We start from the raw sequence: 26589 nt of genomic DNA, 5'->3' as shown, positions 1-26589 counted from the left end.
TTATCGCATGTCCACTGCTCAGTTTCCCTGGAAAAATGGGACCTGTTTTTATGTTGCGAAGCTCTCAAACCAAAATAGGTGTGGTTCCACTAACCAATCAGAGAGCCAATTAAGCTCTGATTTTCAACTCATATCCGCAGGGATCATGAGTTGAAGATCACTGGAAGCCATTTTATGCTGACGTCACTTCTAAAGAGTGTGCGGCTTTTGCTGCAGTTCCTCAACTGGCCACTGCGAGCGTGCACCCTTTTGAGCCAAATCTCGACACCCTTACTCCACTTTGACCCTCATTAGAGTTAAAAATTAGTACTTTCCTGAAATTCACAACACATGTCTTTCAAAGCATTCTGAACATGATGGTAGGGTCAGAAAAGTTAGGACATGGGTTTTGGTCCTGACAATACCATGTGTCCTGACAACATTGGTGTGTATTCTTCTGACAAGTGTACTGACAATTCACAAAAACAAACACACACACACACATGGGAACTACACAAAAATATACGAGCAACAGCAATTTGCGGCTGTCCTATGCAGGTTTTTAGACACCTGTGGATACGTCCATTCCATAAAGCAGGATTTCTCGGTTTAGCCAAATAATGTGGTCTAGCTTCCTTGTTCATTGTGCACAGGTTCTACTTATTTGCTGAATATTTAGCAATAAATATAAAATATAAAATATCATTTGGACAAGCCACGTTTTGTTTGAACATCAATTGTGCATTAAAGTGTGCAGAATCTGGCAAAATCCAGTGCTGGTAAAAAAAAGAAAAACCTCTTCAGCTCGAGCTCATCTAGGAATTTGGTACTTATGTTTTATTCTTGTTTCTTTATTGATTTGCAAAATTTTGCCCTTTTTCTATCTCCACTATAGAATTCATAAATTAAAATAAAACAGTGTTGTTCACCGGTCCGCTCAGAATTCGTGCGTAAATAAACACGTGTTTTATTTCAAATGCAGCGCGTGATGTTGACAAACCGCACAGGACGAAGATGTTATGAACCAAACATGAAAGTTAGGCAGTAGGACTACAGATCGAACAGAAAACACACTATAGCGTTAAACGCATGTCTTTTAACGTTAGCAAATAACCCAGATTAAAGGGGATGTCAGCCAATTTAATCATATGTAAAATTCCTTTACCTAGTCACAGATGTTCGGGGTTAGTACACCCTAAAACATAAATTCATACAGCTGTTTCGTGCAATAAACTTTCTCAGATTTATCTATTTCATTATAACCAAAAGTCGGAAGACAAACATTAGCTAGCTTTATAAGGATGAGTTTCTATTCATTAGCACACTTGAATGATGCAAGGCATTTTTATTTTGTGCATTTGTCACATTATTGGCAAAATACACATTTTCTTCGGGCTATTTTTAGCCCAATGTGAATTACATTCATTTATTCATTTGACAGCTGCTGTGCCGCTGTTGTGGAGGTTTGAAGGACTATGGTCAGTGCTGTGTCAAGGAAGGCCCTATGGAGACCACTTAGGCCAGTCAGGTGCTGATTGATAGCAGTCTGCAGTGTGGCAATCTGCATTTTGGTGCTGTCATATCTTTCCAATAGACAAAGGTAACTTTGCAGTTGCTGAATCTCTTCCTCCTGTTGTCTCTCATGATCTTCATCCTCCACTCCAGGAGGAATGTAGCGAATTGCAGGAGGTTCATCAACATCATGGGAACAAATGAGGTAAAGGCATTCTCTAGAGGAGCAAAGAGATGTAGCAGTGCGTGGGGTCTGAAAAAGAGAAAGATACATATGTTAACCATGCTTGATTACCCAATGGTGTATATGCTTTGAAGTGACTATGTCTGTGTTGCATTTCAATCTTTTTAGCACATGCAGCAGTCAGAGACAGTGCCACACATCTTTCTTTGTTGTTGTTGTTGTTTACCTTTTTATTGCAGCTTCTCTTAAAAATGGTATTTTTCCCAACCTGACAAGTTCAGTCTTAGAAATCTTATCACTAAGTCTGCTTCTTACAACAATCCCAAACACATGTTGAGGTCAGGGTCCTTTGTTATTTGTTATTTATTTTTCTCAGTAATGTCCCTATTGACATTTACACACGGGTTCTGAATTTTGCACTAATGTGGTGTATACAGTTCTATTTAGCAGGGAAAGGTAAGTTCATATATTTCTTTAAAAACAAAAATCATGCAGATTTAATCCATTCATTCATTATCTGTAAGCGCTTATCAAGTTCAGGGTCACGGTGGGTCCAGAGCCTCCCTGGATTCATTGGGCGCAAGGCGAGAATACCCCCTGGAGGGAGCACCAGTCCTTCACAGGGAAACACACACCCTCACACACTCACACCTACGGACACTTTTGAGTCGCCAATCCACCTACCAACGTGTGTTTTTGGACTGTGGGAGGAAACCTGAGCACCCGGAGGAAACCCACACAGACACGGGGAGAACACACCAAACTCCTCACAGACAGTCACCCGGAGCGGGACTCTAACCCACAACCTGCTGCCCACCATGCCACCCAGATTTAATCCATGATATACATAAATAGAAAGCAAAATTATTTTTGCAAACAGAATTATAATAATTATATATACTTAAATGTTATTGCAAGTGTAATTCCTCCAAGGTAATTGTGAGAAACATGTAGATATAAACGGACCGATCACTGGATTAAGAACAGCTACCTTGTATGGGCTTTGAAACACTGTGACTGTGACCATTCACTGTCCACTCTGTTAGACACACCTTCCTCGTTGGTCAACCATGTGCCTGTAAAGTCAGAGACAGTAGCTTGTCTGCACAGTTTATGTTGGTCGTCCTCTAGACCTTCATCAGTGGACACAAAACGCTGTTGGCTGGATATTTTTTGGTTTGCGGACAATTGTTAGTCCAGCAGTGACACTGAAGGCTTTAAAAGCTAGAACATCCCTGCTGTGTCTGATCCACTGATACCAACACAATGCACACCATCACACCACCACAACATCAGTGTCACTGCAAAACTGAAAAGCATCTAAAACTCAAGTCATCCCTGCTCTGTGGTGGTCCTGTGGGGGTGAAATGAGGTTAAGAAAGTATGCAGAGAAACAAGTGGACTGCAGTCTGTAGATGTAGCGCTACAAAGTGCTGGTTAGTGGAGCTGAGAGAATGGAGAGAGTGGACAATGAGTGTAGATACAGGGTAGGTATTCCTAATCAAGTGATCGGTCAGTGAACTCTAATTTTTAAAGAGAACTCACTTCAATATTGAGTTTCACAAACACAGGGCTGCCTTCCGGGCATCCAGGTAATCTGCCTCTTGATCCACAGCCACAACTCTGCACTTGCTTATCTCCAGATTGAGTCTCCATCAGGACCAGTGTGTGGTTCAGTCCACACCATACATCCACTGGAGCCATGGATACCAATACCTAAGACAGAGGGACACTGAGCCTTCATGTCCTGGTCAAATCAAATGGTTGGTTGATCATCTCATTGAAATAAGTACAATATGTTTCTTAAACAGCACTCTTCTCTTTATTACTGAATTCAACATATCGGAAAAATATGAATTAGGCCAGTATAAAAACATGATGTTTTATGTACAAATAGAAACTGTGCACTAACACTTGCAGAAATAAATGCTTTAACAAAGTTTTTTTCTCCTTTTTAGGTCATATGTTAACTTATTGCTACATTGGAAATCCACGAGGTGTCCAAACACTTCCATATAACTGCAAATCTTTTGTTTATATTAACTAGAAATTACAGCTGAACAAAATACCATAGTGGGCTCGCCCCGATCGATTTTGTCTCCAGTGCCTAACTGGCCATAACGGTTACTGCCCTGCATGAAGAGCCTTCCATGGTTATCCAGCAAACACAAGTGCATCAAACCCAGAGAGCATTTCACCACCTACAGAACACAGGTAAGATGATGCAAGGATTAACCAAATAAATACAATTTTGAATGTTAGTAATACAATAAGAATGTTGTAATATCAGTCAGTGAGATCTGATCTGCATTCACTGCAAATTTGTTCTAGTCATTAACATCTTAAAAAGTCCCGAGTGGAATACCAGCTTTATGGTTTATGTGAAGGGGTTATACCTTATGTGTGAGCATGACTGGAAAAAAGGTTTGCACATCACTTTGGTCATATTCTGCATAAGATCCAAACATGTTATGGAAGACTGTACGGGTATGCACTTCAGTGAAGACTGAGCCATTAACTACAAGACAAACAGGAAAAAGACAGGATTTGTTTTTATTGCTTCAATGCATAACTACCACTGATTTTGTTACATTGCTGTACATACTTAATATATAAAAGGTAGAATATGGGGTATATTTATATATTATAAATGTAATTTACAGACATTTATGCTTCATATATTTAACCTAGCATCATCAATAATATTGTTAAAGAACATTGCTATTTTCCATACACTATAACTAGTAATATACTTATATTTTAATCCATCATACATAATAGTCTCCAGAATGTGGTGTAAATTCAAATGTAGTAGTGTTTATAAAGACGAAAAAAAGGGAATCAAAGAGAAAAAGGAAGATAATGTTTTTATAAATTGTATTTAGGGTGTTGCTTAATGACCTTATTCCACCTAAAGATGGCTCATCAAAACATTTGATTTCCTTTTTGATTAAATTTGCTTGGCATACAATTGCTTTAGTTCATTATTGTACATAACTGTCTTAGATGCTGTTTTTTTTTTTGTTTTGTTTTCATGTGTTTTCATTATTTCCATTGACAAGTTGTATATCTCATGTATTATATTAAGATCTTTATTTACTTATTATATTTTATCTTTCATTGGTTATCACTAGGCCTTGCTGTATTATAAGTGTATTCATCTTTATTGTAAAGTAGATAGTGGGTTCAAGCATGAAGTGCTAGTTATTCTAGTTACTCAGTTATGTTGATAACAATCATTCCCTTCAGGTACTCAAGCAATGTTAGGAAAGACAGGGCCTTACCTGTAACATACAGAATGCTGTTGAGACTGGTATGGATCTGTTTGATTGGATGGTCTGATAATTGTTGGCTAATGCTTTTGAGCTTAAGTTGTATGGAATAGTTGCGATAAGTATGAAGCTCATTCTCATTCAGGCTCATGGAGTATACTTGTCCATCATCTGAGAGAAAAAATAAATAAATAAAGCATCTCAGTATACCAAGCTGATAAGTAGGGCATTAAAATGTTCAAATAAATGTAATCATGCGTTTATTGCAGTGTGAATAACTGATTGTAACACTACCACACTCTACAAATGAACACTCCAAAGGAAATATTAGATAAATGCCAAGAGTTTGCTAAATGCCACTGAATGCAAACATAAGGAAATACTCATAACACACTGGCATTTTTATGTCTGTACCAAAGCTCACACAAAAATAATATATTTAGATTGAATCAACATCTGGATATACCCCTAAGTATGTGACCAGGAGCTCATCAGCTCACATTCATTCATTTGGTCATTATCTGTAACCACTTTTCCAGTTCAGGGTCGCAGTGGGTCCAGAACCTACCCTGAATCACTGGGCGCAAGGCGGGAATACACCCTGGAGGGGGCGACAGTCCTTCACAGGGCAACACACACACAGTCACAGTCACTCACACCTACGAACACTTTTGAGTTGCCAATCCACCTCCCAAAGTGTGTTTTTGGACCATGGGAGGAAACCGGAGCACCCGGAGGAAACCCACGCAGACACATGGAGAACACACCAAACTCCTCACAGTCAGTCACCCGGGGCAGGACTCGAATCCACAACCTCCAGGTCCCTGGAGCTGTGTGACTGCGACACAACCTGCTAAACCACCGTGCTGCCCTCACATTCATCATTTCATGATAAATGGACCAATAGAAATGCTCCAAAATTACTTTTACATTGACTTCCATTGTTCCATGGTTAAGTTTTATATTTATATATATAGCGATGATATACAGCTTTAAATTACCCATTACAGTGTTTAAATTGATGTAATTTTACTTCAGCTGTGTACAGTTGTCCATCAAAGCAGGTTCATGCTGGTAAATTTAGTGGGAAATGTCAAATAAACATTACAGTACATCATATGACCTGCAACTGACAGCAGCAGGATGGCGTTTATTCTCCAGTCCAGTTAGGCGGATTTGAGTGAAGCTGAGAGAGGGGTCAAAACTGAAACGACGGACCCTCTCATGGGTGTTCCAATGGTACACATCCATATAATCACATGTCTGAGGTCCTGTGCCCTCTGGGGGATTGCTTGAGATCTCCTGCCTCACTAGCACATAGATAAACTTGCGGTGTATAGGATTACTGCGGGGGTCCACGGCAAACTAGAACAGAGAGAAGAAACAGCAAGCTTACATGTAGGTACCATGAACACCATTTAAGGGCCATTGCCCTTTGTTTGGACTATGGCTGTCTACAGTGACTATGTTACATTCATTCATTTTCTGTAACAGCTTATCCAGTTCAGGGTCGCGGTGGGTCCAGAGCCTACCTGGCGCAATGCAGGAATATACCCTGGAGGGTGTATTCATAGGGTGACACACACTCTCGCACATTCACTCACACACTCACACCTACGGACACTTTTGAGTCACCAATTCACCTACCAACATGTGTTTTTGGACTGTGGTAGGAAACGGAGGAAACCCACGTGGACATGGGGAGAACACACCAACTCACACTCAGTCACTCAGAGCGGGAATCAAACCCACAACCTCCAGGTCCCTGGGGCTGTGTGGCTGTGCCACCGTGCCGCCCCCTGACTATGTTACAGTTTGTAACAATTATATTATTTACAATTGAATTTGATCATTCTTAGGGCAGATTTCAATGGATTGTGGGATCATTGCACTACACAGAATGCTTAAAATCTATGTTAGTTTAAAAAGGTCATGATTATCCTGGGGTAGCACAGTGGTGCAGCAGCTAGTGTCGCAGTCACACAGCTCCAGGGACCTGGAGGTTGTGGGTTCAAGCCCTGCTCCGGGTGACTGTCTGTGAGGAGTTTGGTATGTTCTACCTGTATCCGCGTGTTTCCTCCGGGTGCTCTGGTTTCCTCCCACAAACCAAATACACATGTTGGTAGGAGGACTGGGGACTCAGAGGTGTCCGTAGGGGTGTGTGTGTGGGTGGGTGTGCACGCCCCCTCCAGGGTATGTTCCTGCTTTGCGCCCAGTGATTCTGAGTAGGCTCCAGACCCAACGCAACCCTGAACTGGATAAGCGCTTACAGACATTGAATGAATTCATTAATTTCTTGAGCTGCCTTTGAGAAAGAAAATTAAGATTCCAAAATAGTTCTTAGCTTGGATGTACAGTACAAGAAAAATATGTATAGCTCATTATTTTACAGAACCATACGTTTAAAGAACCATTATTCCACTACTTACATCTTTGGCATGATAGCACAGTACAGAACAGTGGTCAGTGCCAAAGGGCCTCATGAATGTCCAATTCCCTGTCAGGGTATGGAAGACAAAGATGGTGCCGTTGTAGTCCCAGAGAAGTGTGTAGTTTAGAATGGGCATCACCCTACGGAAGCCCAATGCCATGGGTGTATTCAGTATCTGGGTTATTGTCAGATGGTTCTGCCTACAGTGGGATCTTACACCACTGTTAAGACGCTGTAGGACAAGGCCCTGGCTCACTACAGGTAGAAGAGACATTACAGTTGAGATGATTAATATAGTCAACGTTATCTTTCAAACTTAATGTATTGTAATTGTCAGTTTAACCACTAAGCCCCTTGTATTCCATAAAACCTACTCTTTAGGATGGTCAGCCTCCTCCAGTTGGTTTTATCATTGTTGCTGGGAACAGGACTAGTCACATTCTGAAAGTACAGATTCTTCCAAAGCAGCCGACTAAGGCTTGTCTCATATAAATAATGGCAAGTGGATCCCAAAGAAATCACATCAGAGACTGGGAGCCTACAGAGGATGTTCTCAAGCTGGAGAAACACACAAATGCACACACGAAAATAAATAAATAAACCTATAGACCGTAAGCATATTTTGTCCCTACAACAATGATTTAGGTAAAGAAAGGCAAAGATCTAAGCAAACTGGATTTTTCTGTAAACAACTATGTAAATCTAAACCAAGTGTATTTTGCTACATTATGAAAAAAGTATAGGGATTTTATTGACATTTTTATATCTTACCACTTCAGGTGGCAATGACAGGATTGAGATGGCTGGAGTTTCTTTTAGGTCAGGCGGAGTCTCAGTTCTCCTCTTTTTAAGCTATGAATTGTTGAAAAATGTTTACTTGCTGAAACATGTATCACATTATTTTTAATGTTTCTTTGTGGAGTATACTCTATTTCTGTTATTTACAATAGGTGGTGCTGTAAAATTCCTACACTGCTGTTCGACATGATGTAGTTTATGTTTTCTCTTCATTGTTTCTTTTCTTTTTTAAGATTAAATTTGCCAGTTATAGAGCAGAGATGTGTCTGTGCAGCCTGTCAGAGCATCTGTCCATGGATCACTGAGGAAACTCTGTCCTAGAGTTCTAATAACTTTATGATGACATGTGATTATGACCTCATGACTGAGGCTCAGTGGGAGTCTGGTAAATGTCCTAAATTGTTGATGTCAGCATTTTATGATAAAACTTGGGTGTTTAGACTCATAACAGGGCTGTCACTGCATATGAAATTAAATGTATGAAAGGCAAGTTGATCTCTACAGCTGGATTATAATGCCTCCTAAAGTATTTGAACAGCCTGCTGATTGTGAATAAAACAAGAAAATTGAAACATGTGGAAAATTACAGCTGTGAAATATCACAGTGCTCTGCCCACATACTCTTAGTCTCTGTTTGTTTAATAACAGTAATATTAATAAACAGTGACAGTATTCAAACAAGTGTTTAGGCCTATGTTAAATGTTAATAGGGCTGGGCAATTAATTGGAAATTAATCAAAATCAGCATTCAGAATTTCTAATCAACTTAATCTTGTCTATATCGATTATTATCATTTTTATTCTGTTATGTCCCCACTGTGTGTTCATGGACTGTCCCTTTAAAACCACACTACCAAGCAGTAGTCACGTGTCTCTGCTGATATCCGCCACATGGAAGCAAACTAAATGCAGAGGTTGACCAAATAGCTCGTACCAAAGAAAAACACGGTGTCTGTGGTTTGGATGTGCTGTGTTTAGACTGTAATTAGGATGACACTGAATAAAAAACTAAGTCAAATGTAAACGCTAAGCAACATTAGAAAAAATATCCCAGCTTTAATACTGGAGCATATTTACAGTACAAGCCTCGTCACTGAACTATGAGGGTCAAAAATACACAAACGTAATAACTGTTCATTAACTATTTATCACATAATTGTGGTAAAATGTACAATTAATCGTGACATTGATTTGCGCTCATATCGCCCAGCACTAAAGGTTAATATTCAGACAAAACTCTAAATTATGTTCTTTAGAAATACAGTAATCAACATATAGTTTAAAATACATGTCCAATAGAAATATCTTGCACTTCAACCTGTTTCAGTAGATTTAATGTGTACTAATATATTGAAATAAGCAAATAAATTATTTTGTCACATCAAAAGACAATAATTTAAAACAAGGATCAACAATAATTTCTTCAAAGTGATATACTCCAAGAGGCAAAATTAGGACACAACACACACCCCATTTCTGGTACAGTCCAATGTCAGGACATTTGAGATTTCCCTCAGGTCAAAACATTTTACCCCAGAAAAGCCTTGGAGCATCATTATTAGGACAGTTATTTAATATTAATATTAAACTTACTTTATAAATAGCTGTCCAAATAGAGTGCATGGACAACCCATTTCTACCTGTGCTGCCATGATTTCTGCTCTCCGCTCATGAGAAATCACCGAAAGATGCGGACCTTCAGGTGATTTGTTAATGTTTTTGTCCTGCAAGGTGTGAGACAAAGACCAGTCAACAGACATTTCATACTGCTTACCTTCATTGCTCATGGAAAACAAATTACAACAATAAGGACTAACAGAATCACCTTGAACATCGCTCACACCCAAATATAAATTAAGGCCTGGACATACGGATATTGCTTAATATATAACACATGAATTCCAAACATGGTAATATTTTATCAAAACTACTATTTTGCTGCATGTCAATATGCTTCAACATGCTTAACTGTGCCCCAGTGGTGAGTATATTATGCTCATCAGGTCCTGAAGTACACTGAGATTCATAGGATAATTTGCTTTAAAATGGACAATGTAAATACAACAGACATGCAAGAGAACACAGAAATTGTCTTAATCAGTGTTCAAGTATTAAAGTCTAGAATGTTTAAGACGTGTTTAGACGTGTTTCTAATTACTTAATTTTTTTTATTTTGTAAATATAAAAAATTTAAGAATTGGCTGCTTTCAACACAGGCACAGAGACAAGATTTTAAAGGGACAATATGTATAGACACTCAAGATATATTTTAATCTTAAAGCATTTCATAAAAAGCAGGTGAGCTGGTAACAAGAGAGTAGATCTGTACTGGGTCAAAAGCTTCCACTGTTTTTAAGCAAAGATGTGTTGGTTCTCACCACTTTGTGCCAGACTTTGTGAGTGAATTATTGTAAAGATATATAGTGTTATATACAGTATATTTCAAAATCTACTGTACCTAATGAAAAATCCAATTTAATCATGTTTTCTGTGTCACTGACACAATGGACCATCCAAATTTTATCAACGACAGGGGCAAAATCCTACACCTCTCCTAGGGCATCAGTGACTAGTGCATGGATGACTTGCATATGTGAGTAGCTTCTATTGATGTGGATGTGAACATTACTATTTTTAGAGATAAATGATGAGATATTTCTCCAGGAAGTCTATGGTTATTTCAGCAGCATGATGCCATGCCTCATTTGGTATGTGCTGCAACAGCGTGAGCTTAACCTGCCTGTGTTCTAGATCTGTCTCCTATGGTAATCATGATAATGAGAATCAGGCAACAGTGACCATGACCTTGCGTCCGTTGAGCAGCTTAAGTCTTGTATCATACCAGAATGGGCAAACGTTCCACTTGCAAAACTTTATTAGTTTAATATCCTCAGTTCCCAAATGATTAAACAGTATAACTAAAAGTAAATGTAACAGTGGTAAACTTGGTTCTGTCCCCTGTGTGTTGCAGACATCAAATTTCCAATCCCAAATTTTTTTATATATATTTAACAAATAGTTTAGTTGAAATAATATTACATAAATTATACAAAAAATATTTAATGAAAATCATTTCCCTGTCCTTTAAATCTAATTAACAAGTTACAGATTTTGTTTTTTTTGCATTTTTAGAAAGTGTTCCATATTTTCATATAAAATATCATATAAACTCACCAGTGTGGCTCTGGGCCTGCCAGTTGGACCAGAGTCCCTGAACTGCCCTGTGATGATATACTGCCCCCCAGCCAGTGGGGGACGCGTCCGTGGTAATCACTTCACTGCGGGAGGGGATGCACCCCAGCTTGACACCTGACTGGAGGAAGGTGATCGGGGTCCATATGTTCAGGGCAGAAACACATTCTTCTGAAATGTGGACAAGAAAATGCCTGTGATGCACTGCGTCCAGCCTTAACCTGGTGATCCACATATGAAAGGGTCGGACATGGAGCCTCCCCAGTGCCACCACCTGCGAGGCTGCGGTAAGCATTCCCTGCAGCCGCAAGAGATCCAAAAACCGGACCTTGCGTCCTAGTTTCAAGGCGCAGAGTATGGCTTGAGCACGAACATGAGGGAGGGATGCTCTCATAAGGCGTGAGTCCAGTACCATTCCCAGAAAGGTGATGGATTGGGTCGGAGTGAGCACGCACTTGCCCCACTTTACAGTGAACTCCAATGCCTGTGTGTGCTGCAGCAACTGGAGTGTGTCTATGTGTGCATGCTGTTCTGTCGGGGCGCACACGAGCCAATCGTCAAGGTAAGGCAGAACTTTCAGCCCCTGTGCCATAAGTGGGAACAGGGCGGCACGTACGCACCTTATGATAACTCTGGGAGCCAGGGAGAGGCCGAATGGTAAGACACAAAATTGGTACACCTTCTGATTGAAGGCAAACCAGAGGAAACACCTGTGCTTCGGAGCAATGGGAACATGAAAGTAGGCGTCTGCAATCATACGAAGGGTGACCGCTGTGTACAGCATTCGGAACGGTAGAACCTTTAAATAGGTCTAAAATGGGTCTGAGCCCACCATTCTTTTTGGGAACCACATAGTAAACAGAGTAACAACCCTGAGGGTCCACTAACTATGGCTCACTTGTCCAGGAGAACTCAAACTTCCTGGGAGAGCCTTGCTGCCCGGTGTGGGTCTTGAACTCTGGTAAACACTGGGCGAGAACTTAGGGGTGGCCGGCGGCGAAACTGCAGCCTGTAACCCCTCGACATGGTCCTAAGGACCCATGGATCTGAGACCATCTTGTCCCAATAAGCTTGATGGAAAGCAAGGAGGGGTCCAGTCACCGGCCGAGGCATGTCAGCGACAATCTGCGGTACTACTGTGGGGTACATGTCATCAAGGGGGCCGTGCATGCTGCCTAGGGGCCGGCACAGGAACTGTGGAATCGCCTGGGCGCACCTGGGGAGCTGGAGTGCTAATCCACCATCCCCGGTCATGACTCCGCACTGGAGGTGGGCGACGAAATCTCTGTGATTGTCCCACACCATGAAGTGCTTCTGTGAGGGATGAGCAGCGCTCCAGTGCTTTCTTGGCTGCAGGGCCAAAGAGATAACCAGGAGCCAGGGGTACTAATTGTAGTGTGGCATGGCACGGCTCGGGTAGCAAGGACTGGGCCAGCCACACTTGATGACGAGCATGTAGACTTATCGCCACAAGCCGTCCAGTAACATGGGTCATATAGCCAGCTGTTAAAAGAGCCAGATTCAGTAACTCTTCTGGAGCGGTGGGGTCCTCTGCAGTAGCGGGAGGGTTCTGAAGGGCTTTGAGCAGTATGCATAGCGTGTTGAGCAGCCTATCCAGCCCCGTCGCTGAATTATGCAGTTTAACAACCATTTCGTCCATGCGTCTGCATTCCACACTGGGGCAGCGGGGCTCTTGACGAAGAGCCTCATCTGGTGAAACCACCGTTGAGGCCACACGGGGGCCGATAGGCGGCATGTTCGCTAAACCATAGTCAGCCGCCCCGGACATGGAAGATAGCATGCGAGCTGTATCTGTCAGAGGGCATGCTCTCTCACTACGAAAGGCAGCAGAGAATTGCACCACAAAATCCTAACATGGGGGTACTGTAAGTCCGTCTGCCTCCAAGCGCTTAAACAGAGCGTTAGAGCGCAGGCATTCTGCCGCTGGGGTATTTAGGCCCAGCCTGGCCAGGGCTAGTTTCAATGTCTTTTCCACCGAAGACCTGCGTGAAGACGCCGCAGGGGTTTCTCCATCCTCTCTAGCTCCACTCGAAGAGAAAGAGCGAGGCGGCAGTGGGGAGCTCTAGGTGGAATGGTCGGGAACCCTACGTCCAATGCAACTGTGGAAAGAATATCTATGTCCGGCTCCGGAGGCAGCAAACCAGAGCCCCGAGAATCCACAGAGGCTTCTTCCGACTGCCCCTGATTCTGGCTGCCCATAACTAAAACAAAGCTCTTCAGCTGGTTCAGCTCGGAAAAAACAGTGTCCATCCTGTCAGACAGAGCCCCATAAACTTTTTCCGACGTGGCTCTTCGTGTTTTAGGTGCGGCCGCAGGTAGAGCATCCGTTTTCCGTGCCTCAAGTTCCGCCAGGCGTTCCCGGCGTATGGCCAAAGGCATCACCGCGCAGTCAATGCACGGGTCCGTAAGTGCCTCGCGAAGATGGTCCAGGCCCAGACACGACGGACAAAGTCGGTGTCCATCGTTGGGCTCCAAAATGGATGGGCAGTGAATACAGCTAATCTGAGATAGCATTGCCTAAGAAAAGCCACTGCGTCACAAAAACCGTTCGTTACCGGCGTATACTGCGTGGCCTCAGTGGATTCGGTGTACCGAGCACTGAGGAGCAGGAAGGAAAAACGTGTCGATGTTTAGTGCTGTAGCCCTCTGTGTACCGCGGCTTGTGCTTCTGAAGACTAGAGAAGGGTACTCACCCGTTAGGTTTGTGGTGGTTCATACTGCGTATAGGCTTGTACCTAAGTTCTAGTTTATCAGGCTATGTACGGCGGTCGGCTGACATATCCCTCGAAGAGACGTGAACAGAAGAAAAATAAACAGCACAGGCACAAATTTCACATGGGCCAAGGCCGTTTAAGCATCCTAGCTCTGCTGGTCACTGAGAGGACACTAGTCAATTCCCTGGAAAAGACGCCTTGTTGGTACGACAGGGTCAAAAAGCATTTTCTTAAAAAGGAACGGAGGGTAGAATTTATCTATAAATAAACCGAGACATTTTATGATGTAGGGCGAAATTGAGCTTCCCCTCCTTGAAAGACCAGCATTAACAGACTTAACAAAATTCTACTCCCCCAGCTTAAAACCTGTGCACTCTAAAACATCTAGGTATGTGCCTGGTTAAACATACAAGTCCAACAAACGTATATATTAATTAATTAATTAATCAAATAAATAAATAAATAGATTATTTAACCACAGAACCACTTCAAATGTATTAAATAAATCAGAAAAAAATGAATTTTAAATTGTAAACGTATTTTACATAACTTCAAAATTATGCAATAAAAATGCATTAACTTACCATTTAAAAGCTTATCGCATGTCCACTGCTCAGTTTCCCGGGAAACAATGGGACCTGTTTTTATGTTGCGAAGCTCTCAAACCAAAATAGGTGTGGTTCCACTAACCAATCAGAGAGCCAATTAAGCTCGGATTTTCAACTTATATCCCCAGGCGCCACGAGTTGAAGATCACTGGAAGCCATTTTATGCTGACCTCACTTCCAAAGAGCGCGTTACTTTTGCTGCAGTTCCTCAAGTGGCCACTGCGAGCGGTCACCCTTTTGAGCCAAATCTCGACATCCTTACCCCACTTTGACCCTCATTAGAGTTAAAAATTAGCACTTTCCTGAAATTCACAGCACATGTCTTTTAGAACATTCTGAACATGGTGGTAGGGTCAGAAATGTTAGGACATGGGTTTTGGTACTGACAAGTGTACTGACAATTCACAAAAACAAACACACACACACACGGGGACTAGACAACAATATAAGAGCAACAGCAATTTGCGGCTGTCCTATGCAGGTTTTTAGACACCTGTAGATACATCCATTCTAGTGGCGGATTCTGGTCTTTCAAGGATGGGAAGCTCAATTTCGGCCTACATCTTAAAATGTGTCGGTTTATTTATACATAAATTCTACCCTCTGTTCCTTTTCAAGAAAATGATCTGTGACCCTGTCGTACCAACAAGGCGTCTTTTCCAGGGACATTGACTAGTGTCAATGGCCAGCAGAGCTAGGCTGCTTAAACGGCCTTGGCCCATGTGAAGTATGTCCGCCTGTGAGTGCTTTTTGACGGTGGAGGGGCTCAGCAACACCCGCTGGACAGAAACTGCGATAGATGTCAGTCTCCAAACACAAGCAGCTACAAAAAACCCACCAGAAATAGAAGCTCGATTTGTCGCTAGTCGTTTGTAACAAAGAAAATGCAGCTAAGAGGTTTAAGAAAGTCTACGGTTCAACTCAGAACAGAATGAAAATGTAATGCTCCCACAGAAGGACTTTACACCAAAGGATAGCTGATTCGCTCATTTCACTGTCAATCAAAAAGGAATTCAGCCTCAGACATATCATCCAATCATCAGGCAGAAGCTGAGTGTCCGGGCCAGTCTATTTCTATCTTCACTATAGAATTTATAAATTATAATAAAACAAATTGATTTAACAAAGTAACAAAGTAATTGATTTACTTATTTCACTTTATTTTACATATTTCAAACATTTGTCATTTCATATGGTTAAAAAACACAAAAACATTTTTATTTTGTGCATTTGTCACATTATTGGCAAAATACACATTTGCTTTGGGCTATTTTTAGCCCAATGTGAATTACATTCATTTATTCATTTGACAGCTGCTGTGCCGCTGTTGTGGAGGTTTGAAGGACTATGGTCAGTGCTGTGTCAAGGAAGGCCACTTAGGCCAGTCAGGTGCTGATTGATAGCAGTCTGCAGTGTGGCAATCTGCATTTTGGTGCTGTCATATCTTTCCAATAGACAAAGGTAACTTTGCAGTTGCTGAATCTCTTCCTCCTGTTGTCTCTCATGATCTTCATCCTCCACTCCAGGAGGAATGTAGCGAATTGCAGGAGGTTCATCAACATCATGGGAACAAATGAGGTAAAGGCATTCTCTAGAGGAGCAAAGAGATGTAGCAGTGCGTGGGGCCTGAAAAAGAGAAAGATACATATGTTAACCATGCTTGATTGCCCAATGGTGTATATGTTTTGAAGTGACTATGTCTGTGTTGCATTTCAATCTTTTTAGCACATGCAGCAGTCAGAGACATGACACACATCTTTTTTTGTTGTTGTTGTTGTTTTCCATTTTATTGCAGCTTCTCTTAAAAAATGGTATGTTTCCCAACCTGACAAGTTCAGTCTTAGAAATCTTACAACTAAGTCTGCTTCTTACAACAATCCCAAACACATGTTGACGTCAGGGTCCTTTGTTATTTATTATTTCTTTTTCTCAGTAATGTCCCTATTGACATTTACACACGGGTTCTGAATGTTGCACTAATGTTGTGTATGCAGTTCTATTTACCAGAGAAAGGTAAGTTCATATATTTCTTTAAAAACAGAAATCATGCAGATTTAATCCATTCATTCATTATCTGTAAGCGCTTATCCAGTTCAGGGTCATGGTGGGTCCAGAGCCTCCCTGGATTCATTGGGCGCAAGGCGGGAATACCCTCTGGAGGGAGCGCCAGTCCTTCACAGGGAAACACACACCCTCACACACACACACCTACGGAAACATTTGAGTCGCCAATCCACCTACCAACGTGTGTTTTCGGACGGTGGGAGGAAACCTGATCACCCGGAGGAAACCCACGCAGACACATGGAGAACTTTTTTTGTTTTTGCAAGCAGAATTATAATAATTATATATACTTAAATATTATTGCAAGTGTAATTCCTCCAAGGTAATTGTGAGAAACATGCAGATATAAACGGCCCGATCACTGGAGATTAAGAACAGCTACCTTGTATGGGCTTTGAAACACTGTGACTGTGACCATTCACTGTCCACTCTGTTAGACACACCTTCCTCGTTGGTCAACCATGTGCCTGTAAGGTCACAGACAGTAGCTTGTCTGCACAGTTTATGTTGGTTTTCCTCTAGTCCTTCATCAGTGGACACAAAACGCTGTTGGCTGGATATTTTTTGGTTTGCGGACAATTGTTAGTCCAGCAGTGACACTGAAGGCTTTAAAAGCTAGAACATCCCTGATGTGTCTGATCCACTGATACCAGCACAACACACACCATCACACCACAACAACATCAGTGTCACTGCAAAACTGAAAAGCATCTAAATCTCAAATCATCCCTGCTCTGTGGTGGTCCTGTGGGGGTGAAATTAGGTTAAGAAAGTATGCAGAGAAACAGGTGGACTGCAGTCTGTAGATGTAGCGCTACAAAGTGCTGGTTAGTGGAGCTGAGAGAATGGACAATGAGTGTAGATACAGGGTAGGTATTCCTAATCAAGTGATCGGTCAGTGAACTCTAATTTATAAAGAGAACTCACTTCAATATTGAGTGTCACAAACACAGGGCTGCCTTCCGGGCATCCAGGTAATCTGCCTCTTGATCCACAGCCACAGCCCTGCACTTGCTTATCTCCAGATTGAGTCTCCATCAGGACCAGTGTGTGGTTCAGTCCACACCACACATCCACTGGAGCCATGGATACCAATACCTAAGACAGAGGGACACTGAGCCTTCATGTCCTGGTCAAATCAAATGGTTGGTTGATTATCTCATTGAAATAAGTACAATATGTTTCTTAAACAGCACTCTTCTGTTTATTACTGAATTCAACATATTGGAAAAATATGAATTAGGCCAGTATAAAAACATGATGTTTTATGTACAAATAGAAACTGTGCACTAACACTTGCAGAAATAAATGCTTTAACAAAGTTTTTTTTCCCCCTTTTTAGGTCATATGTTAACTTATTGCTACACTGGAAATCCACGAGGTGTCCAAACACCTCCATATAACTGCAAATCTTTTGTTTATATTAACTAGAAATTACAGCTGAACAAAATACCATAGTGGGCTCGCCCCGATCGATTTTGTCTCCAGTGCCTAACTGGCCATAACGGTTACTGCCCTGCATGAAGAGCCTTCCATGGTTATCCAGCAAACACAAGTGCATCAAACCCAGAGAGCATTTCACTACCTACAGAACACAGGTAAGATGATGCAAGGATTAACAAAATAAATACAATTTTGAATGTTAGTAATACAATAAGAATGTTGTAATATCAGTCAGTGAGATCTGATCTGCATTCACTGCAAATTTGTTCTAGTCATTAACATCTTAAAAAGTCATGAGTGGAATACCAGCTTTATGGTTTATGTGAAGGGGTTATACCTTATGTGTGAGCATGACTGGAAAAAAGGTTTGCACATCACTTTGGTCATATCCTGCATAAGATCCAAACATGTTATGGAAGACTGTACGGGTATGCACTTCAGTGAAGACTGAGCCATTAACTACAAGACAAACAGGAAAAAGACAGGACTTTTTATTGCTTCAATGCATAACTACCACTGGTTTTGTTACATTGCTGTACATACTTAATATATAAAAGGTAGAATGTGGGCTATATTTATATACTATAAACGCAATTTACAGACATTTATGCTTCATATATTTAACCTAACGACATCAATAATCTTGTTAAAGAATATTATTTACTTATATTTTAATCTATTGTACATAATAGCCTCCATGGAGTTAAGCATGAAGTGCTAGTTATTCTAGTTACTCAGTTATGTTGATAACAATCATTCCCTTCAGGTACTCAAGCAATGTTAGGAAGTACAGGGCCTTACCTGTAACATACAAAATGCTGTTTAGACTGGTATGGATCTGTTTGATTGGATGGTCTGGCAATTGTTGGCTAATGCTTTTGAGCTCAAGTTGTGTGGAATAGCTGCGAGAAATATTAAGCTCATTCTCATTCAGGCTCATGGAGTATACTTGTCCATCATCTGAGGGAAAATATAAATAAATAAAGCCTCTCAGTATACCAAGCTGATAAGTAGGGCATTAAAATGTACAAATCAATTTAATCATGCGTTTATTGCAGTGTGAATAACTGATTGTAACACAACCACACTCTACAAATGAACACTCCAAAGGAAATATAAGATAAATGCCAAGAGTTTGCTAAATGCCACTAAATGCAAACATAAGGAAATACTCATAACACACTGGCATTTTTATGTCTGTACCAAAGCTCACACAAAAATAATATCTTTAGATTGAATCAACATCTGGATATACCCCTACGTATGTGACCAGGAGCTCATCAGCTCATATTCATTCGTTCAGTCATTATCTGTAACCACTTTTCCAGTTCAGGGTTGCGGCGGGTCTAGAACCTACCCTGAATCACTGGGCGCAAGGCGGGAATACACCCTGGAGGGGGCGCCAATCCTTCACAGGGCAACACACACACAGAGTCAAGTCACTCACATCTACGAACACTTTTGAGTTGCCAATCCACCTCCCAATGTTTGTTTTTGGACCGTGGGAGGAAACAGGAGCACCCGGAGGAAACCCACGCAGACACATGGAGAACACACCAAACCCCTCACAGTCAGTCACTCGGGGCAGGACTCGAATCCACAACCTCCAGGTTTCTGGAGCTGTGTGACTGCGACACAACCTGCTGCACCACCATGCTGCCCTCACATTCATCATTTCATGATAAATGGACCAATAGAAATGCTCCAAAATTACTTTTACATTGACTTCCATTGTTCCATGGTTAAGTTTTATATTTATATATATAGCGATGATATACAGCTTTAAATTACCCATTACAGTGTTTAAATTGATGTAATTTTACTTCAGCTGTGTACAATTGTCCATCAAAGCAGGTTCATGCTGGTAAATTTAGTGGGAAATGTCAAATAAACATTACAGTACATCATATGACCTGCAACTGACCATTTAGCAGCAGGATGGTGCGTTTATTCTCCAGTCCTGTTAGGCGAATTTGAGTGAAGCTGAAAGAGGGGTCAAAACTCAAACGACAGACCCTCTCATGGGTGTTCCACTGGTACACATCCACATAATCGCAGGTCTGGGGTCCTGTGCCCTCTGGGGGATTGCTTGAGATCTCCTGCCTCACTAGCACATAGATAAACTTGCGGTGTATGGGATTACTGCGGGGGTCCACGGCAAACTAGAACAGAGAGAAGAAACAGCAAGCTTACATGTAGGTACCATGAACACCATTTAAGGGCCATTGCCCTTTGTTTGGACAATGGCTGTCTACAGTGACTATGTTACATTCACTCATTCATTATCTGTAACAGCTTATCCAGTTCAGGGTCGCGGTGGGTCCAGAGGTTGTGGGTTCAAGTCCTGCTCCGGGTGACTGTCTGTGAGGAGTTTGGTGTGTTCTCCCTGTATCCGCGTGTGTTTCCTCCGAGTGCTCTGGTTTCCTCCCACGAACCAAAAACACATGTTTGTAGGAGGACTGGGGACTCAGAGGTGTCCGTAGGGGTGTGTGTGTGGGTGGGTGTGCGTGCGCCCCCTCCAGGGTATGTTCCTGCTTTGCGCCCAGTGATTCTGGGTAGGCTCCAGACCCACCGCAACCCTGAACTGGATAAGCGCTTACAGACAATGAATGAATTAATTAATTTCTTGAGCTGACTTTGAGAAAGAAAATTAAGATTCCAAAATAGTTCTTAGCTTGGATGTACAGTACAAGAAAAATATGTATAGCTCATTATTTTACAGAACCATACATTTAAAGAACCATTATTCCAAACTTTCTGGGTACATGTACTTTCTTTAAAGTGAGTAGTAGGCTATACCTTTTTTAGTTTGTACTACCTCCCAGCCATATATGTTGTTTCATTTTAGTAATAGCCAAGTTTCATTTTGTAAATAAATAAATAATCAGAGAAAGGGTCACAGACTCAAAGCTTCTTTTTGTTTGATTGTTTGTTTGTTTAGGACAAAAAAACAGACAATATTAATATTTACATATTTTATACCTAGGAATGCATTAATTTTAGTTACTATTTGAGAATGTTATTTGTATTATCTGTCTAAATACAAAAGGAAACACCTTCTTATAGAACTACTTACATGTTTGGCATGATAGCACAGTACAGAACAGTGGTCAGTGCCGAAGGGCCTCATGAATGTCCAATTCCCTGTCAGGGTATGGAAGACAAAGATGGTGCCGTTGTAGTCCCAGAGAAGTGTGTAGTTCAGAATGGGCATCACCCTACGGAAGCCCAATGCCATGGGTGTATTCAGTGTCTGGGTTATTGTCAGATGGTTCTGCCTACAGTGGGATCTTACACCACTGTTAAGACGCTGTAGGACAAGGCCCTGGCTCACTACAGGTAGAAGAGACATTACAGTTGAGATGATTAATATAGTCAATGTTATCTTTCAAACTTAATGTATTGTAATTGTCAGTTTAACCACTAAGCCCCTTGTATCCCATAAAACCCACTCTTTAGGATGGTCAGCCTCCTCCAGTTGGTTTTATCATTGTTGCTGGGAACAGGACTAGTCACATTCTGAAAGTACAGATTCTTCCAAAGCAGCCGACTAAGGCTTGTCTCGTATAAATAATGGCAAGTGGATCCCAAAGAAATCACATCAGAGACTGGGAGCCTACAGAGGATGTTCTCAAGCTGGAGAAACACACAAATGCACACACGAAAATAAATAAATAAACCTATAGACCGTAAGCATATTTTGTCCCCACAACAATGATTTAGGTAAAGAAAGGCAAAGATCTAAGCAAACTGGATTTTTCTGTAAACGACTCTGTAAATTTAAACCAATTGTATTTTGCTACATTATGAAAAAAGTATAGGGATTGTATTGACATTTTTATATCTTACCACTTCAGGTGGCAATGACAGGATTGAGATGGCTGGAGTTTCTTTTAGGTCAGGCGGAGTCTCAGTTCTCCTCTTTTTAAGCTATGAATTGTTGAAAAATGTTAACTTGCTGAAACATGTATCACATTATTTTTAATGTTTCTTTGTGGAGTATACTCTATTTCTGTTACTTACAATAGGTGGTGCTGTAAAATTCCTACACTGCTGTTCGACATGATGTAGTTTATGTTTTCTCTTCATTGTTTCTTTTCTTTTTTAAGATTAAATTTGCCAGTTATAAAGCAGAGATGTGTCTGTGCAGCCTGTCAGAGCATCTGTCCATGGATCACTGAGGAAACTCTGTCCTAGAGTTCTAATAACTTTATGATGACATGTGATTATGACCTCACGACTGAGGCTCAGTGGGAGTCTGGTAAATGTCCTAATTTGTTGATGTCAGCATTTTAAGATAAAACTTGGGTGTTTAGACTCATAACAGGGCTGTCACTGCATATGAAATTAAATGTATGAAAGGCAAGTTGATCTCTACAGCTGGATTATAATGCCTCCTAAAGTATTTGAACAGCCTGCTGATTGTGAATAAAACAAGAAATTTGAAACATATGTGGAAAATTACTACTGTGAAATATCACAGTACTCTGTCCACATACTCTTAGTCTCTGTTTGTTTAATAACAGTAATATTATTAAACAGTGACAGTATTCAAACAAGTGTTTAGGCCTATGTTAAATGTTAATAGACAGTATGTGCGGCTTGGGAAACACATCTCAGACCTTCGAACACTCAGCACTGGAGTTCCACAAGAGTGTGTTCTTTCACCCCTTCTCTTCAGCCTTTACACCAACGACTGTGTCTCCAAGGAACCAGCTGTAAAGCTCCTGAAGTTTGCAGATGATTCCACTCTGGTGTGCCTCATAGCCAATAGTGATGAGTCTGCTTACAGAAAGGAGGTTGGTCAGCTGGTGTCCTGGTGTAGTGACAACCACTTGCTGCTGAACACAGACAAGACTATAGAGATGGTGGTGGATTTCCGACGCAACCCACCCCCTGTATCCCTCCTCTACATCAATGGCACCGCAGTTTCCACTGTAGAGTCACTCAAGTTCCTGGGCACCACCATATCCAGGGACCTGAAGTGGGAGAGGAACACCGTCTCCATCACCAAGAAAGCTCAGCAGAGAATGTTCTTCTTGAGACAGCTCAAGAAATTTGACCTGCCACAGACCCTGATGATCCAGTTCTACACAGCGATCATCGAGTCCATCATCACCTTATCCATAACCACCTGGTTTGGTTCCTCTACCTCACAAGAAAGAGTCAGGCTCCAGCACATCATCAGATCAGCAGAGAAGATCATTGGATGTAACCTGCCAACGCTTCAGGAGATCCACATCAGCAGGGTGAGGAAACGCGCTCACAAAATTACGCTTGACCCCTCACATCCTGGACATCACCTCTTCCAGTCTCTCCCTTCTGGTAGAAGACTAAGGACCATCAAAACCAGCACAACACGACATGCTAACGGCTTCTTTCCCAGAGCTGTAGCTCTCCTCAACCACAGTGAACACCTCTGAGTCTCCAAACCACTGAACTAAACCGACTGGACTTAACTGCACTGAACAGGACACTTTACTCACTTGCACTATGCTTTTTTGCACAGCTGTACAGAAGTTCTGTTTCTGTAACTTCTACAACAATATATAATATAACCTACCTTAGGAATATTTGGAAACATTTATATTCATACTCTTATCTGTACAGTATAGATTTTATATTTTATGTTGTCTAATTTATGTCTTAACACTCTTTTTTTTCCTAGTACTTAACTGTATTCTTTAGTCTATTTATTGTTTATTGTACCTCTTTTAGAGTTATGTTTGTTAACAGTCTGTGTTACATATCATACATGTGTTGCTGTCACCAAGACAAATTCCTAGTATGTTTAACATACCTGGCGAAATAAAGAGATTCTGATTCTGATTCTGAATAGGGCTGGGCAATTAATTGGAAATTAATCAAAATCAGCATTCAGAATTTCTAATCAACTTAATCTTGTCTATATCGATTATTATCATTTTTATTCTGTTATGTCCGTGAACTGTGTGTTCATGGACTGTCCCTTTAAAACCACGCTACCAAGCAGTAGTCACGTGTCTCTGCCGATATCCGCCACATGGAAGCAAACTAAATGCAGAGGCTGACCAAATAGCTCGTACCAAGGAAAAACACGGTGTCTGTGGTTTGGATGTGCTGTGTTTAGACTGTAATTAGGATGACACTGAATAAAAAACTAAGTCAAATGTAAACGCTGAGCAACATTAGAAAAAATATCTCAGCTGGTAAAATGTACAATTAATCGTGACATTGATTTGCGCTCATATCGCCCAGCTCTAAAGGTTAATATTCAGACAAAAGTCTAAATTATGTTCTTTAGAAATACAGTAATCAACATATAGTTTAAAATACATGTCCAATGGAAATATCTTGCACTTCAACCTGTTTCAGTAGATTTAATGTGTACTAATATATTGAAATAAGCAAATAAATTATTTTGTCACATCAAAAGACAATAATTTAAAACAAGGATCAACAGTAAATTATTCAAAGTGATTTACGCCAAGATGCAAAATTAGGACACAACACACACCCCATTTCTGGTACAGTCCAATGTCAGGACATTTGAGATTTCCCTCAGGTCAAAACATTTTACCCCAGAAAAGCCTTGGAGCATCATTATTAGGACAGTTATTTAATATTATTATTAAACTTAGTTTATAAATAGCTGTCCAAATAGAGTGTATGGACAACCTATTTCTACGTGTGCTGCCATGATTTCTGCTCTCCGCTCGTGAGAAATCACCCAAAGATCCGGACCTTCAGGTGATTTGTTAATGTTTTTGTCCTGCAAGGTGTGAGACAAAGACCAGTCAACAGACATTTCATACTGCTTACCTTCATTGCTCATGGAAAACAAATTACAACAATAAGGACTAACAGAAGCAACTTGAACATCCCTCACACCCAAATATAAAATATGGCCTGGACATACAGATATTGCTTAATATATAACACATGAATTCCAAACATGGTAATATTTTATCAAAACTACTATTTGAATGTCAATATGCTTCAACATGCTTAACTGTGCCCCAGTGATGAGTATATTATGCTCATCAGGTCCTGAAGTACACTGAGATTCATAGGATAATTTGTTAGTTTTGGTAATCTTTAAAATAGACAATGTAAATACGACAGACATGCAAGAGAACACAGAAATTGTCTTAATCAGTGTTCAAGTGTTAAAGTCTAGAATGTTTAAGACGTGTTTAGACGTGTTTCTAATTACTTAATTATTTTTTATTTTGTAAATATAAAAAAAATATACAATTGGCTGCTTTCAACACAGGCACAGAGACAAGATTTTAAAGGGACAATATGTATAGACACTCAAGATATATTTTAATCTTAAAGCATTTCATAAAAACAGGTCAGCTGGTAACAAGAGAGTAGATCTGTACTGGGTCAAAAGCTTCCACTGTTTTTAAGCAAAGATGTGTTGGTTCTCACCACTTTGTGCCAGACTTTTAAGGGAATTATTGTAAAAATATATAGTGTTCTATACAGTACTACTGTACCTAATGAAAAATCCAAATTAATCATGTTTTCTGTGTCACTGTCACAATGGACCATCCAAATTTTATCAGCGACAGGGGCAAAATCCTACACCTCTCCTAGGGCATCAGTGAGCACTGCATGGATGACTTGCATATGTGAGTAGCTTCTATTGATGTGGATGTGAACATTACTATTTTTAGAGATAAATGATGAGATATTTCCCCAGGAAGTCTATGGTTATTTCAGCAGGATGATGCCATGCCTCATTTGGTATGTGCTGCAACAGCATGAGCTTAACCTGCCTGTGTTCTAGATCTGTCTCCTATGGTAATCATGATAATGAGAATCAGGCAACAGTGACCATGGGCTGTTGAGCAGCTTAAGTCTTGTATCATACCAGAATGGGCAAACGTTCCACTTGCAAAACTTTATTAGTTTAGTATCCTCAGTTCCCAAATGATTAAACAGTATAATTAAAAGTAAATGTAACAGTGGTAAACTTGGTTCTGTCCCCTGTGTGTTGCAGACATCAAATTTCCAATTCCAATTTTTTTTATATATATTTAACAAATAGTTTAGTTGAAATAATATTACATAAATTATACAAAAAATATTTAATGAAAATCTTTTCCCTGTCCTTTAAATCTAATTAACAAGTTACAGATTTTGTTTTTTTGCATTTTTAGAAAGTGTTCCATATTTTCATATAAAATATCATATAAACTCACCAGTGAACGCCAAGGCCAGGGACTGTCTCCATAACTGTACATTATTTCCTGCCCTGGTTCTATGTCCTTCATAGCAAATAAGCACAGATGTGGCTTGCCTTTAAGCATTATTTTTTTTTATTTTACAATTTGCATTTTTGTGCACTTTGGCAGCATCTATGCTGAAAAAGGAAATTCAG

General features: G+C 40.6%; 2 protein-coding genes across 2 annotated transcripts; both read right to left on the bottom strand.

Annotated features, from left to right (window-relative positions):
• Positions 1-1405: 1405 nt before the first annotated feature.
• LOC136706659 (F-box only protein 24-like) lies at positions 1406-8450 on the bottom strand. Its single transcript, XM_066680254.1, has 10 exons — positions 8324-8450; positions 8150-8230; positions 7753-7936; positions 7377-7633; positions 6071-6312; positions 4960-5118; positions 4072-4193; positions 3745-3876; positions 3221-3391; positions 1406-1744 (listed from the first exon to the last, which is right to left on the bottom strand). The coding sequence occupies exons 6-10, from the start codon at positions 5096-5098 to the stop codon at positions 1406-1408; spliced, it is 903 nt and encodes a 300-aa protein (XP_066536351.1). The 5' UTR covers positions 5099-5118; positions 6071-6312; positions 7377-7633; positions 7753-7936; positions 8150-8230; positions 8324-8450.
• Positions 8451-15993: 7543 nt separating this feature from the next.
• LOC136706720 (F-box only protein 24-like) lies at positions 15994-22378 on the bottom strand. The gene is made up of 10 exons (XM_066680320.1): positions 22242-22378; positions 22068-22148; positions 21671-21854; positions 21295-21551; positions 20143-20380; positions 19020-19178; positions 18556-18677; positions 18229-18360; positions 17703-17873; positions 15994-16337 (listed from the first exon to the last, which is right to left on the bottom strand). The coding sequence occupies exons 1-10, from the start codon at positions 22305-22307 to the stop codon at positions 16074-16076; spliced, it is 1674 nt and encodes a 557-aa protein (XP_066536417.1). The 5' UTR covers positions 22308-22378; the 3' UTR covers positions 15994-16073.
• Positions 22379-26589: the final 4211 nt, after the last annotated feature.

This window comes from Hoplias malabaricus, chromosome 9, assembly GCF_029633855.1.
Source record: "Hoplias malabaricus isolate fHopMal1 chromosome 9, fHopMal1.hap1, whole genome shotgun sequence".
Lineage (NCBI taxonomy): Eukaryota > Metazoa > Chordata > Actinopteri > Characiformes > Erythrinidae > Hoplias > Hoplias malabaricus.
The sequence above is the reverse complement of the archived record's forward strand: the minus strand, read 5'-3'. Positions and strand labels throughout refer to the sequence as shown.

Bases quoted from the DNA above. Each gene is read 5' to 3' on its own strand.
- LOC136706720 (XM_066680320.1), bottom strand. From the start codon at position 22,307: ATGAAGAGAAAACATAAACTACATCATGTCGAACAGCAGTGTAGGAAT. The intron at 22,149-22,241 runs GTAAGTAACAGA...AACAATTCATAG, and splicing joins ATTTTACAGCACCACCTATT to CTTAAAAAGAGGAGAACTGA. The intron at 20,381-21,294 runs GTAAGTAGTTCT...TCTCTGTTCTAG, and splicing joins TGTGCTATCATGCCAAACAT to TTTGCCGTGGACCCCCGCAG.
- LOC136706659 (XM_066680254.1), bottom strand. From the start codon at position 5,098: ATGAGCCTGAATGAGAATGAGCTTCATACTTATCGCAACTATTCCATA. The intron at 3,877-4,071 runs GTATAACCCCTT...TGTGTTCTGTAG, and splicing joins CAGTCATGCTCACACATAAG to GTGGTGAAATGCTCTCTGGG. The intron at 1,745-3,220 runs GTGAGTTCTCTT...TCTCTTTTTCAG, and splicing joins TTGTGAAACTCAATATTGAA to ACCCCACGCACTGCTACATC.